The sequence below is a fragment of the Oncorhynchus gorbuscha genome, linkage group LG16, assembly GCF_021184085.1.
Source record: "Oncorhynchus gorbuscha isolate QuinsamMale2020 ecotype Even-year linkage group LG16, OgorEven_v1.0, whole genome shotgun sequence".
Taxonomy (NCBI): domain Eukaryota; kingdom Metazoa; phylum Chordata; class Actinopteri; order Salmoniformes; family Salmonidae; genus Oncorhynchus; species Oncorhynchus gorbuscha.
Genome location: NC_060188.1, coordinates 62,770,285 through 62,786,088, shown reverse-complemented (window position 1 = coordinate 62,786,088; position 15,804 = coordinate 62,770,285). Strand labels below are relative to the sequence as shown.

Here is a 15,804-nt window from a genome sequence, read left to right as displayed (position 1 = left end):
CCACCTTTTCTTACCTTACAAAAAGAAATTGAACTGTATTTTAAGACAATTAAATACTCTTAACAAAAAAGCTGTTGGAATAATAAGTGTATGTATGTCCCTTAAGGTCCTTGTGTAATGTGATATTGTACCCCTAGCCCAATTGTCCTTTGTATATTATTGGTATATACTTGTGTTCCCACATGTACTTCCTGTATTGATTTGTTGTTAATAAAACTTTTTTTTAAAAGATATTGTCCAGTATGTTGTAGCATACTCTCTATTCTGATCGGATGTTTACTATGAGTTTTGCTTTCTGCCAGGCCCAGTTCATTACAGTTCTGCTCATAGAAACTATCAAAGTATTGTTGCTGCTGTTCTAGTTCTTTCATTGGGTCGCTGACACGAGTAAGGCAGAAACCCATATCCATCACTTTGTTCTGCAGAACGCGGAAGAGCGCGTCAGTTTCATTGAAAATTCCACCATAAGCCAAGAGCAAAAAGCAAACACGGTGGCAGTTTCTATCGGTTGGTTCCACATAGCCAGTCTTCCCTTTGATGCCACTCAGTTTTATTCTGTCCCTATTCTTTGATGTTGGTCCCAAAGCTCAGGTGTTGGGCTTCTGTATCACCCCCTAGAAAATCCAACTTTGAAAACGGTTTCAGATACAATATGTTAGCCATCCTGATCAGCTGAGTTTCTTTAGCTAGCAGTAAAACAGACATAACCGCCCAAAGTCGGGAGATGATGTGTGACGTCCACAGACAGGAGCGAGCTCTGCCAATCCCAGAACTTTTTCAAGGCAATACACGAGCATTTGTTATTTGAGTGCAATGAAAATGAATGGAACATATTGGCCAAGTTCGGGAGCATCAAAAATATGGCAGGCGACTGACGGATCTACAGATCACCTTGTATCATAAATAACTACTCATTATTATTTGAAGATCAGTTAGTCAGTCAAAATTTACCCATGATACAATCACAGTTTTGATGCTCTCGAACTCAGCCATTGACACATGAAAGGCAGTCATCACTAGTTCCCACAACCACAAAGTCCTAATTATGGCTAAACCCTGCCTATTTCTACAATGTTTTCTTAAAATCTGATTTTTAACCTAACCTTAATCACACTGCTAACCTAAATTTAAGAAATGTTCATGAATATTTATGATATAGCCACTTTTGACTTTTCTTAACTAGTGACAACCATGAAAGGCAGCGAAGCTTTCTTACCTACCTTTCGGCATTCCATTACCTGGCAGCATAAGGTAGAAACACGCATGTCATGTCAGTGGCCGTGATTAAGAAGATCAAAACAAAGTATCATGAGTAAATTGCGACTGACTGATCTAGAAATAATAATTAAATATATATTATTTTACACATGTCACTGACAGGTAGTTTATTCCTTAAAGTACAACATAATGAAATGTTACAATTATTTGAATCAAATGCATTTTTATCAAACGATTCATGAAATGTTTAAGTTATTGTTGAAAATGTTTAGCTTTAAAATCGCACAATATCATCTTGACTAAAACAAATGTGGTCTTTGTTATAAAATCATCAAATCAAAGGCCTTTTGAAAAATGCATAAAGTAAAATAGATTGATCATCAATCATTGATTCAGTTAAATCAACATCAAAAAGGTAAGATTTTCTAACATTAATCTGACTTAAGTTGTGTCAAGTTGTGTCATGTTTCAGTCTCGCCCGACTTCGTGGGTCTCACTGGGTCGGTCGATGCGGTAGACGAACTCGGCAGGCATGAAGTAACCCAGGTATTCCACAGTGTCAGGAGTGGTGTCTATGTAGTAGTGACCACCCTCTCCATGGTGGCTGAAGCAGTGAGTGTGCTCCACACGGAGGTCCAAACCCTGGACAGTAAAAAGACAGTTAGTAAAAAGTGCCAAAAGAAAAGGTCCAGTTAGGGATCGTAGATTAAGTCTATACTTACAGGGTCTCTGGAGACCATCACAGACTGGCATATCAGTGGTGCGCTGACCTCAAAATGTTTCAGCCATTTGTTAACATCATCGTTGGAGTTGAGTGGGCAGGCTGAGAACTCCCTTGGCTATGCACAGGGTCACCAGAAACACAACAAATGGGATTTGTCAGGCTTCAGAAACACAAAATTCAAATTGCTGGGATTGTTAAGACATGAAAATTAGTTAAGGGGCAATTGCAGTTGCTACATCCTTTTTTGGACATGTACAGTGCTTCGCAAATTTTCCACTGTTACATTAAAAAAATTGAAATAAAAATCCTTAATTTACAATAAAAGAGAAAATAGGTTTTGCAAACTCTTATTTACTATATTCAAACCCTTTTCTATGAGACTCAAAATTGAGCTCCGGTGCATCCTGTTTCCATTGATCATCCTTGAGATGTTTGTACTACTTGATTTGAGTCCACCTGTGATAAATTCAATTGATTTGACATGATTTGGAAAGGCACACCCGGTCTATATAAGGTCCCACAGTTGACAGGGCATGTCAGAGAAAAAAACAAGCCATGAGGCCAAAGGAATTGTCCTTTGAGATCCAAGACAGGATTGTGTCAAGGCACAGATCTAGGGAAGGGTACCAAAACTGAGCAATCGGGAGAGAAGGGCCTTCATAAGGGAGGTGACCAAAAACCTGATGGTCACTCTGACAGAGGTCCAGAATTCCTCTGTGGAGATGGCAGAATCTTCCAGAAGGACAAGCATCTCTGCAGCACTCCACCAATCAGGCCTTTATGGTAGAGTGGGCAGACAGAACCCACTCCTCAGTAAAAAAGGCACGACAGCCCGCTTGGAGTTTGCCAAAAGGCACCTAAAGACTCTCAGACCATGAGAAACAATATTCTCTGGTCTGATGAAACCAATATTGAACCCTTTGACCTGAATGCCAAGTGTCACATCTGGAATAAATCTGGCACCATCCCTACGGTGAAGCATGGTGGTGGCAGCATCGTGCCGTGGGGATGTTTTACAGCGGCAGGGACTGGGATACTAGTCAGGATCGAGGAAAATATGAAATGAGGGAAAGTACAGATAGATCCTTGATCAAAACCTTCTCCAGAGCGCTCAGGACCTCAGACAAAGGTTCACCTTCCAACATGACAATGACCCTAAGCACACAGCCAAGACAACGCAGGATTGGCTTCGGAACAAGTATCTTAATGTCCTTGAGTGGCCAGACAGAGGCCGGACTTGATCTCGATCGAACAACTCAAATCAAATTGTATTTGTCACATACACATGGTTAGCAGATGTTAAATGCGAGTGTAGCGAAATGCTTGTGCTTCTAGTTCCGACAATGCAGTGATAACCAACAAGTAATTTAACTAACAATTCCAAAACTACTGTCTTATACACAGTGTAAGGGGATAAGGAATATGTACATAAGGATATATGAATGAGTGATGGTACAGAGCAGCATACAGTAGATGGTATCGAGTACAGTATATACATATGAGATGAGTGTGTAGACAAAGTAAACAAAGTGGCATAGTTAAAGTGGCTAGCGATACATGTGTTACATAAGGATGCAGTCGATGATGTAGAGTACAGTATATACATATGCATATGAGATGAATAATGTAGGGTAAGTAACATTATATAAGGTAGCATTGTTTGTTTCTGGAGAGACCTGAAAATAGCTGTGCAACGACACTCCCCATCCAACCTGACAGAGCTTGAGAGGATCTGCAGAAAAGAATGAGAGAAACTCACCAAATACAGGTGTGCCGAGCTTGTAGTGTCATACCCAAGAAGACGGAAGGCTGTAATCGCTGACAAAGGTGCTTCAACAAAGTACTGAGTAAACGGTCTGAATACAAATGTAAATGCGATATCAAGTTTTGTATTTTATTAACCTGTTTTTGCATTGTCATTATGGGGTATTGAATGTAGATTGAGGGGGGGGGACTATTTAAATCAATTTTAGAATAAGGCTGTAATCAAACTAAATGTGGAAAAAGTCAAGGGGTTTGAATACTTTCTGAATGCACTGTACATTGATACAGTGCGTTTGCAAAGTATTCAGATCCCCTGACTTTGTATGAAAAAATATTTGGGGGTACACGTCTTGGTGGTTCCAAACTTATTCCATTTAAGAATGATGGAGGCCACTGTGTTCATGGGGACCTTCAATGCTGCATAATTTATTTTGGTACCCTTCCCCAGATCTGTGCCTCGACACAAATCTACAGACAATTTCTTCGTCCTCATGGCTTGGTTTTTGCTGACATGCACTGTCAACTGTGGGGTATTATGGGGCATTGTGTGTAGATTGACAAGGATTTCTTTTTTTTCCCCCCATCCATTTTAGAATAAGTCTGTAACGTAACAAAATGTGGAAAAGGGAAGGGGTCTGAATACTTTCCGAATGTACTGTATATACAAATTAACTCTCCAAGAATATAACTTCGAATTGTCTCATGAGCTTAGTTCATCTGTCATACCCCATCAGAACCCAAAATAACATTATTTTACTCCAATGTTTATAAACAAAGTATATGTAAACACACACTGTACAACATGGTTAAAATTAAGGTTACGTATGTAACCACGGTTATGTAAGCGATATGGTTCACTGCAATATATTGGTATCACTCTGTGGTGAAGGGATACATCTGAGGTGAAGATTTACTCCTGGGGGGGGGGGGGGGGGGTCATAAGCAGATAGGATATAAAGGGATGTTCACATGCCTGTCTGACAGAACCTTCAGGAGGAATGAAGGGTTGGGGCAGAGATATATACTCCTCCCCCCAGGGTCCATCCGATAGCACTCAGAACTTACCGAAACAGAATGGCACTCACCCACCCTCTTCATGGAAGTAATTGCTACCAAGAAAACAACCTTCATAGAGAGGTGTTTCAGGGTGGCAGACTCCAACTGTTCGAAAGGTGGCTTTGCCAAGCTGAAAGACCACATCCAGACCCCAGCTCGCCATTGAGCGGGTCCTAGCTGGACGCAGGCGACGAACCCCCTTCATAAACCTGGAGATCAAGGGATGGCGCCTCACTGGCCTGTCCATCTACCCCGCATGGTAGGCAGATATAGCGGCCAATTACCCTCTCAGTGTAGAGGCTGCCAAGCCCTCATCCAAGCGAGACTGCAGGTATTGGAGAACATACTGTACCCCGCATGACTCGGGCACAACCTCAATACCAGTGCACCAAGAGCAGAAAAACCGACAGCGCAACTGGGGTGCTGATTACAACCTGCCGCATACTTGCTTTTTGCATAGTGTTCATTACACCATCCTGTAGTCCGAACATGGACCATTGGTGCCGTTCAGTGGCCAAGCCCACAGACTGAGGCGGCGTGGCCTCAGATGCCAGAGTTACCCCGACTTGAGACAGCAGGTCAGGTGTCAGTTGAAGTTGCCAAGGTGTCCCAGACAACCGGGACAGGAGAAGGCTGAACCATGGACGTCTGGGCCGGTATGGGGCCACCAGAAGCCAACGATGCGCTGCCATCCTAGTCCTGTCCAGCACAGCCTGAATCAGGGGAAAAGGGGGGAATGTGTAAGCTCCAACCCTGGCCAATCGTGAGCCAGAGCATCCAAGCCCAGAGGCCCTGGTGGCTCCGACATGAAGTACAACTTGGGGCAGTCTGAATTATCCAAGGAGGCAAACAGGTCCACCTGTGCCCTTCCGAACTTGTCCCACAGGTGCTGCACCACTTGGAGATGTAGGCTCCAGTCCCATGGTGGCAGGCCCTCTTTCGAGAGCATATCCAGGTACATGCGCTGCACATAGACACACTAGATATCCCTGAGCCCAGAGAAGGACCTCCCATGCCATAATATGGAGGTGGTGGGACCTCAGTCCACCCTGATGGTTGATGTAAGCCACCACTGTGGTGTTGTTCATTCTCACCAGGACATGTCTGAGAGAAATAAGTGACAGCGCCTACCTCAACAACACCCTGAGGTACTGTGCGGTCACCCGCAGCTGGCGGTGACAGTGGCGCTTTGGGTGCAGCTGGTGGGAGTTGAACCACAGTTGCCCGGAGATGGAGCAGGCCCAGGGGAATCAACAACGAGGCCTCCGTCAGCAAACTCTACAGGCATTGGCAGGTTCCACTTCTATCGGGTCTAGCATCACAAACCACTGGTCCCTGGACACGGCCTGCAACACGTGGGCTGGGGACAGCATGTGGAACCTAAGCACCTTCAAGTAACGATTGAGGTTGCGGGGGTCCAGAATTGGGACCACAAAGTAAGTGGAGTAGAAGCCACATAGTCATTCTAATGTCTCAATCCTGCAGACAACACCCTTGTCCAGAAGTGAGGAAATCTCCAGCCGCAGGGTTTTCTTCGGGGGGGTGGGGTGTGACACGAAGCCTGGCACCGGAATTGGAGTTAGTACCCGAGCATTGAGGACAAACTCATGGGGACTCCACATACTCCTTCCACTTTACACTTTGAAACCGGGAGAAGCGGCCAATGCCGGGGAAGGGTATGTCAGGGGACCTGAGCGCATGGGTCCCCAGGCAAGTCTCCATGTCGGTGACGGTTGACACCATCACACCTGTCACAAAGAGAAGCCATAAGCTCAGCCAAGCCAACAGAGCAGGGGTCCCAAGCCCTGGTAGAGCTTATGTCGTGACCCGCTTGTAGGAATAGGAACCCGGCGAGGGATAAATTACCCAGTACCTCTGCAGAAACCGGGGAAGACCCTTGTGAGAAAAACAGGCTGTTGCATCACCTCACACTGTGCCCCTCCCCACTGTCATCCCTTAGCACAAAGCGATAGAGCAGGAGAGGGACCCCACCGTCGTTCAAGTGCAGTGCAACTGCCATGGACCCGGGGCCTGAGGAGGTGGCATGAACCGTCTCAGGATCTCCCGGTCCCTACGAACCTTATCAGTCTGCTCTAGAATTTCATCAACCCCTGAGCCAACATCAGCCCTGGGGTGATGGGGTGAGGGGCCCAGGGTGCTAGGAAAACAGCCAGGAAAAAAAAAAAAAAAAGTCTGCAGGTAGGCCTACAGCAGCATGAATGCTGAGGGACCCATATGTGGCTCTCAAGGTCGCATCAAAGATGCCCTGGCAGAGGCCCAGCTCTCCTGCAAGGCCTCACGGAACTCAGCAGAGATGGGGACAGATGGAGAGTCATCACTGTCCCCCAGTTGATGTCCAGTGCAGTGGCTACCCAAGTGAGTAAGCTCCTCATAGCCTCTCGAGACGCTGGGGGCGATGAAGCCCCGCTGGCGGCTTCTGATGACCCGTCAGCCCTGCTCACGTGGTGAACAGTGCCAGCATCGTCCCCCAGATACAGCCTATCACTGGTCAACAGGGAGCAGCTGTCGTTGCCATCGAAGCTATTAACCTCCTGACAAAGGGCATGCGCCCTCCGTTCAAGGTGGTACCAGCGGTCCAACACATGCCCCCATCCAGGACTGGCAGCAGATGGGCTCTGCCTGCGGTGGCTCTTGCCACACTTCCTTGGAGGGGTACTGGGCCCAGTAGGGGAACTAACAGCTCGCTGCCGCACCACTCCTGAGGGAGGGAGCTAGTCCCCAGCCTGGCCGACCACCTTGCGCATGGCATCCAATCGCACCAGGTGCAGACGTTCTAAGAACACCACACAAGACAGGCATCCAGTATGGTTAAAACCCAGGCAGTGCATACATTTACATTACATTTAAGTCATTTAGCAGACGCTCTTATCCAGAGCGACTTACAAATTGGTGCATTCACCTTATGACATCCAGTGGAACAGTCACTTTACAATAGTGCATCTAAATCTTAAAGGGGGGGAGAGGGAGAGGGAATACTTATCCTATCCTAGGTATTCCTTAAAGAGGTGGGGTTTCAGGTGTCTCCGGAAGGTGGTGATTGACTCCGCTGTCCTGGCGTCGTGAGGGAGTTTGTTCCACCATTGGGGAGCCAGAGCAGCGAACAGTTTTGACTGGGCTGAGCGGGAACTGTACTTCCTCAGTGGTAGGGAGGCGAGCAGGCCAGAGGTGGATGAACGCAGTGCCCTTGTTTGGGTGTAGGGCCTGATCAGAGCCTGGAGGTACTGAGGTGCCGTTCCCCTCACAGCTCCGTAGGCAAGCACCATGGTCTTGTAGCGGATGCGAGCTTCAACTGGAAGCCAGTGGAGAGAGCGGAGGAGCGGGGTGACGTGAGAGAACTTGGGAAGGTTGAACACCAGACGGGCTGCGGCGTTCTGGATGAGTTGTAGGGGTTTAATGGCACAGGCAGGGAGCCCAGCCAACAGCGAGTTGCAGTAATCCAGACGGGAGATGACAAGTGCCTGGATTAGGACCTGCGCCGCTTCCTGTGTGAGGCAGGGTCGTACTCTGCGGATGTTGTAGAGCATGAACCTACAGGAACGGGCCACCGCCTTGATGTTAGTTGAGAACGACAGGGTGTTGTCCAGGATCACACCAAGGTTCTTAGCGCTCTGGGAGGAGGACACAATGGAGTTGTCAACCGTGATGGCGAGATCATGGAACGTAAGCGGATCCCCAGGGGGATGCCAGCATCACACCTGTCACAAAAGGAAGTCATAAACTCAGCCAAGCCAACATGGCCACGGAGCAGGGGTCCGACGCCCTGGGAGAGCTATGTCGTGACCTGCTTGGAGGAATAGGAACCCGGTGAGGGACATATTACCTAGTACCTCTGCAAACACAGGGGAAGACCCCTGTGGGAAAATCAGGCCGACAAAAAAACAGCAACCAGGTAATGGATTTGATTTGTGTTTTTCGTCAACTGCAATTTTACCTAGCAGGTTTAATATCCAAGCAGAAAACAAAAAACAGCACCATATGATAGAGTAACTACGGTAAGGAACTCCAAAGTTAATGTCTCAACGTAGTGGCAGCCCACCACCATACTCTTACATTCTGCAGAAAGAACAAGAAAACCCTGTTGGGGAATTAGCAGAGAACCCGTGTAGGGTAAGTAGCAGAGAACCTGCGCCTATAGTGACGGGACAGCATGTTAAAGAAATTCACAACACACACAAAACAAGCCAGTCGGCAAGTTGTGTAAGGTAAATACAGTTTGTTGCAGCAAGAGCCACCAATATATTAATATGTGCACACAGTCGTAGTGTAACGCTAACGAAACACAAGCACGACAAACCACGGGCGGAAGATACAGATCAACCTCACGCAGCAAGTGGAGGACTTAAGAGGGGCTGGCAGTGTGGCCAGCTGCTCCAGGCTGCAAACAGCCAGTAAGTATACTTCCATTACTTACAAGTGACTTACCAAGCGAACTTCAGAAAGTTTGTACCTCAAACCATACGGACATCCGGCGAGAAAATGAAAGAGAATGTTTGTCGCGGCCATGGGGTCTATATATAGGACCTGACCCCAGCCATGACACAGGTGTACACAGGAGTAAATCCTCACCTCAGATGTATCCCTCCACCGTGGAGTGATACCATTATATTGGCGTGATCCACTATAGCGAAACATAACTATAGTTTTGATATCATAATGGTCAGTTCTTGCATTCAAAGCTCTGTCTAAGAATTGAGAGTGGTTACATTCCAGGCCCTGCACTCAGCTTTTAACCAAAAAAAATGGCATGGAGTCTGCTTTGTTGTCGTTTCAACTGCAGATTGCCCCTTTAAGCAATAAGCATGCATTGAGCCTTGAAACCACAACACCATGTCACAGCATCCTGTCAACACATATCTGCATGTTTTATGTCTTTACCATGATATGGATCTTGGCCTTCCCTTTCTGGATGAGGAAGGTGCCCCCCAGAGCCAGGCTTTTATCGGGGTAGTGCTCCTCCATGGTCTTCCTCAGAGCACCCACAAGGCTCTCTTCTCCTATTCTCCTTTTGGCTCTCACCTCTATGACCTGACAGTGATAAGAAGGAAAAACTACATTTTCAGCACTGATTACACAACCAGTTCATAGTCACTTTTCTTCTGTTAATATTTGTAGACCTAAAGTAAACCTTTGGAGCAAACAGACAGGGAGGTCATAATCTGTGTAAACATTATTTAAATAATGAACCTAAAGTGCATTTTGTTTATGTAAATGCATAACCAGATGAGGGTATTATTCACCAGGAAGACAAAATAATGAGTAATACACAATGATTAAGCACAATTGAAATGACACTCAACCCTAAAATCTCATTTGGTTTTTAACTTGTTACGAGCATCATAGTAATACTAGTTATAATTCCAAATATCACACTCACCATTCTCTTACGAGCCAAACCATCCATTTCTTACCTTTCCAGGCTTTCCCTCACATGCATACAAGTTCGCCAGCAGTCCAAAGTCACAGTCTGAGAACTTATCGCTGTATTTCTCCAAAAGACACTGGTTATTATCTGGATTTATGGAGGAAAACCAGCTGCTATTCACTGCAGGCCTTCCCTCAGCTTCAGTGAGCACCAGAGGCATCATCTGGGGTGATGATAATCAAAATGAGATAAGACTCAACATATTGACAAATAAAGCAAACTATATTAACCTTATTTGTGTCTAATTATTATTTAAGGGGAAATGATTAATTACAATTGACTAATTATTATTTAAAGGGGATACCTAGTCAGCTGCGAAACTGAATGCAATCAACTGAAATGTGTCTTGCACATTTAACTTAACCATTCTGCCATAATGTATCCTATCTTCCCAAAGTTTGTAATCAAAAATGACAACTTTAGGTAGTCTTTCTATTCATGTAATCATAATAAGTCTGACAAAATACTCCATAAATATATCAAGACAATTGGAAGATAATTTTGACAGTTAACAAACCTCTGCATTCATTCCAACATTTTTGGAGGATACAGCTCCTGCACCAAGAATGAACGCTCCAGGTAGCTCCAATTCCTTTGACACAGTGTTCATGTTGTACTCCTTGAGAGAAATAAGAATTTATATTGGACCAATTGTTATAGCATTCATCTCACACTAGTTTATCGTTATGGCGTTCATTCCCTGTACCTTGTCCACTTTGACCAAGGGGACCAAATAGGGCACTCCCCCCACATCTGTAATGCGAGGTTTTCCACACAACCCTGTCGATAGGTAAAATAGATACTACAGCGAGGTTGAGATGGTAACAAAGTATAACTGCATAAAAATTAAGAAAATGCTAAACGATACAGTGTTCCAAGAAGTTGCAACGTGTTACCCTTGACGGGAAACTTAAATGGATCTTGAGTGAGGTCTGGACAGTCGACAACACAAACTTGCGCGTCAGCAAAATTGTTCTTCAGCCCTCTCTGCAAAACTGTAGTGGCAAGTGGAGGAAATGAAGATTAGAACCAGACAGTTCAATATTATTAATGTTCAGTAAATCTATGCATAACACTAGGTCGCAATTTCCAAAGTATGTTTTACCGTCACATAATTCCTCCAAAATCGGGACATATAACTGGAACTTTTCAGTCTTGCTGACGTCTGACATTCTGTATCCTGTAGGAATCACAAGCTTCAAGCGACTGAAGAGCACCTGATTGTGAAACGTGATGAAGAACTCCTAGAAAAACCTTGGTTGGCCAACTAATATTCTCTGACGTGACGTGACGACGTTTGCCCGTCTCAATTCCTGGTTGACTGTGCGCATTTCATAGAGTTAATAGATTGAACCTTCTTATGATGGCGCAAATGTCAACCATGTTGGTCAGGGAGTTGGTCAACCATGAGCTGCCAGTGCTGTGATAGGATTTTGTGTAAAACAATGAATGTGAAGAATTAATCTGCACTGTATGTGTGTGTTAGCTGGCTAGTCAGATAGTTTTACAATAATTAGTCTATATATTTTTCAAATTAACTGCCAATATGCCATCAGTTGATGATAGGATTTACACAAGTTGTAAACGCAACATGTACTGATATTGTATCATATAATAACACTCAGATGCCCCCCCCCCAAAAAACGTAGACATTTAAGGACTCTTTACATATATTTTAGAGACTATTTATACAGAACATTTGTATAAAACCCATATAAGCTGTATTTATAATTATATGACAATATTTTAGGTTGATTATAATTCCATTACACAATTTCTGATACATCACATGCCTTACCATTTATTTTCCTGCATAAGTAAAAGCAGGAAATGCATCACCAATGCCGCCTCCACTGCCATTCTTTCCAATGAGACTTGTTTTTGATTTCTCCCTGACCAAGATGGCTGCCATTTTGTCCCCATTTAGAGACCTTTGAGGATTTATGACACATCACCTCTAGTAATTTAATCGGATCACTATAGTGAATTTGTCCAAACATGCCTGTCATCACTACTTACCACAGCCGCAAGGTCATAAACCCCACCCATTTCTGCAATTTTTTAACAGTGCGCTATGCAGAAAATGTTCCCAATTATTTGGTTGCTAAAATTCTGTTTGTGTGACAAAAAATGCAAGTATATTGTAGAGAATCATTGTACCATCTAAACAGCTGTGAAATACATTTTCCATTACCAAAATGTTTTTATTTTACCCTACAAAGTTTCTATGTGAAGTTTCTATGTTGCCCAAAAAGTTACATAATACAGATTTAAAATGTGATTTTAAACCTAACCTTAACCCTAGCCATAACCACACTGGTAACTTTATACCTAACCATAACCTTAAATTAAGACCCCCAAAAAATCATAAATTTGTATTTAGACTTTGTGGCTGTGGTAACTTTGTGACAACCATCCAAGATGATTCTAGAGACCCCCAATCCCAATTTCACAAAAAAAATCTCACAGTATTTCAATGCTGCTCTCAGTGGACAGAAAAATGTCTTATCCTATCCCGTCGTCGCAGACCTTGGCATTTAGTCTTCAGCAGACAGGTAAGCAAGCACACATGGAAAGATGACAGGCGATAAATTGGTTAAGTCAGTGCTGTGCCCTCAGCAATGCTTCTTCATAAATGTGTGAAGCATTTAGAATAGATTCCTATATCTAGCTTATTACAACAATGTCAGAGAAATGGAAAAAAAGTGTGAATATTGCAATGCATGCCTTTTGTCACGTTTGTTGTAAAAGATTATCGGACCAATGTGCAGTGTGATATGGTTTCCACATGTTTATTAACTGAAATGCACAAAAACAATAAAGAATGACTGAAACGTGAAGACAATGGAGTGCTCACAGGCAACTACACATAAACAAGATCCCACAAACACAGGTGGGAAAAATAACTACTTAAATATGATCCCCAATTAGAGACGACGATTACCAGCTGCCTCTAATTGGGAATCATACAGAACACCAACATAGAAAAAGAAACTAGAACACAACATAGACATAGATATACTAGATCACCCCCTAGTCACGCCCTGACCTACTACATCATAGAGAAACAATGGCTCTCTATGGTCAGGGCGTGACAGTATCCCCCCCCCCCCAAATGTGTGGACTCCGGCCGCAAAACCTGAAACCAAATGGGGAGGGCAGGGGGGGTGATTAGTGTCGGTGACAGCTCTGGTGCGGGCCGAAGAAGCCGCTCATCCTGCGGATCCAGCCATGGCCCCGGGCTGAACACTGTGCCTGGACCTCGGTGTTAAGGAAGGCTCCTGTCATGGAGCCGGACACCAGCCTGGACACCAGCCTAGCCTAGACATAGGTGCAGAGGAAGGCTCCTGCCATGAAGCCGGACTGGACACCAGCCCTAGCCTAGACATAGGTGCAGAGGAAGGCTCCTGCCATGAAGCCGGACTGGACACCAGCCCTAGCCTAGACATAGGTGCAGAGGAAGGCTCCTGCCATGGAGCGGAACTGGATGCCGTATCTGGATTAGGCACCAGCGCAGAATAAGGCTCTGACCATGGAACAAGACTGAACACCGTGCCTGGACTGGGCACCGGCGCCACTCTACCATGAAGGCCTGATTGGGGAGTGCTGCAGAGATGGTTGTCCTTCTGGAAGGTTCTGCTATCTCCACAGAATAACTCTAGAGCTGTCAGAATGACCATCGGATTCTGGGTCACCTCTCTGTCCAGGCAATAGGGATCTGGTTTAAATATTGAATTCCAATCCCTCAGAACAGTTCAATTGTGGTATATCCTATGCCTTTTTTTGTTGTAAATTGGACATAATCAATAAATATGACAATTTGCATTAAATCATCAGCAATGTGATCATACGGTCTTATATTATACAATTCTGAAAAAAATTAAGGCAGATGTACATGCACTCATATCTTCTGATTATTGGAATCAAAAACAAACTTGTGTGTCTTGTAAGTATTTGTTTTCAGAATAGGCCATCTCTTTAATATTAGTCATTATTGTGAGCGGACCAAGTAATTGGGCGTCACTCTAAAGCAGGAAGGTGGAATAAACCAGTCAGGAGTAGGTTTTCTTGATTGAACACAGTTCTCTATTGAGGCCATTTGGTCAACACTATCACATAATCAATGAAAATCTTCCAAGGGAAAAACATACATCTTCTTCTCCAGATGAAACAGGAACACAATAGGATTATCTTTAAACTACAACAAAAGTCACGGGATTGTCACCATCTTAGTGGTTCTTCCTGGATAGTGTCTCTGTGTCTCTGTGTCTCTGTGTCTCTGTGTCTCTGTGTCTCTGTGTCTCTGTGTCTCTGTGTCTCTGTGTCTCTGTGTCTCTGTGTCTCTGTGTCTCTGTGTCTCTGTGTCCATCTTCCAGAGATAGTTTTCCCCTCCAATCTCTGCTGTTTCCATTCTCTCTCTTATAGGGGAAGGAGAGTATGTCATTAGTACCGTCAGCTGTGCTTAATTGCCTCTGGTTACCTTGTCTCCCATGCCTTGTTGGGCTACTATCCGTGAGCCCAGCCTGCCCTCTGGTGGTCCTTCCACATTATGTTGACCACAAGAGGACAGCACAGCTCCATTAACAAGACACCAAATTCAACTGACAGCATTGCTATAACAATGGCCTCTTGGTCTTGTGGTCAATAGAACATGTAATTGTACCCTTTCCAACCATTGGATCCAGATCTTTGTGGGCTATACTCGGCCTTGTCTCAGGATGGTAAGTTGGTGGTTGAAGATTTCCCTCTAGTGGTGTGGGGGCTGTGCTTTGGCAAAGTGGGTGGGGTTATATCCTTCCTGTTTGGCCCTGTCCGGGGGTGTCCTCGGATGGGACCACAGTGTCTCCTGACCCCTCCTGTCTCAGCCTCCAGTATTTATGCTGCAGTAGTTTATGTGTCAGGGGGCTAGGGTCAGTTTGTTTATCTGGAGTACTTCTCCTGTCCTATTCAGGTGTCCTGTGTGAATCTAAGTGTGCGTTCTCTAATTCTCTCCTTCTCTCTTTCTTTCTCTCTCTCGGAGGACCTGAGCCCTAGGACCATGCCCCAGGACTACCTGACATGATGACTCCTTGCTGTCCCCAGTCCACCTGGCCATGTTGCTGCTCCAGTTTCAACTGGCCTGGGCCCTAGGACCATGTCCCAGGACTACCTGACATGAGGACTCCTTGCTGTCCCCAGTCCACCTGGCCATGCTCCTGCTCCAGTTTCAACTGTTCTGCCTTACTATTATTCAACCATGCTGGTCATTTATGAACATTTGAACATCTTGGCCACGTTCTGTTATCTCCACCCGGCACAGCCAGAAGAGGACTGGCCACCCCACATATGCTCTCTCTAATTCTCTCTTTCTTTCTCTCTCTCGGAGGACCTGAGCCCTAGGACCGTGCCCCAGGACTACCTGACATGATGGCTCCTTGCTGTCCCCAGTCCACCTGACTGTGCTGCTGCTCCAGTTTCAACTGTTCTGCCTTATTATTATTTGACCATGCTGGTCATTTATGAACATTTGAACATCTTGGTCATGTTCTGTTATAATCTCTACCCGGCACAGCCAGAAGAGGACTGGCCACCCCACATAGCCCGGTTCCTCTCTAGGTTT

The 15,804-nt window shown here is 45.0% G+C and overlaps 1 protein-coding gene across 1 annotated transcript; it reads right to left on the bottom strand.

Moving 5' to 3' along the window:
- Window positions 1-1,365: 1,365 nt before the first annotated feature.
- On the bottom strand, window positions 1,366-11,471 carry lg16h11orf54 (linkage group 16 C11orf54 homolog). The gene is made up of 8 exons (XM_046306520.1): window positions 11,311-11,471; window positions 11,102-11,200; window positions 10,912-10,985; window positions 10,723-10,824; window positions 10,192-10,368; window positions 9,659-9,808; window positions 1,941-2,057; window positions 1,366-1,860 (listed from the first exon to the last, which is right to left on the bottom strand). The coding sequence occupies exons 1-8, from the start codon at window positions 11,375-11,377 to the stop codon at window positions 1,687-1,689; spliced, it is 960 nt and encodes a 319-aa protein (XP_046162476.1). The 5' UTR covers window positions 11,378-11,471; the 3' UTR covers window positions 1,366-1,686.
- Window positions 11,472-15,804: the final 4,333 nt, after the last annotated feature.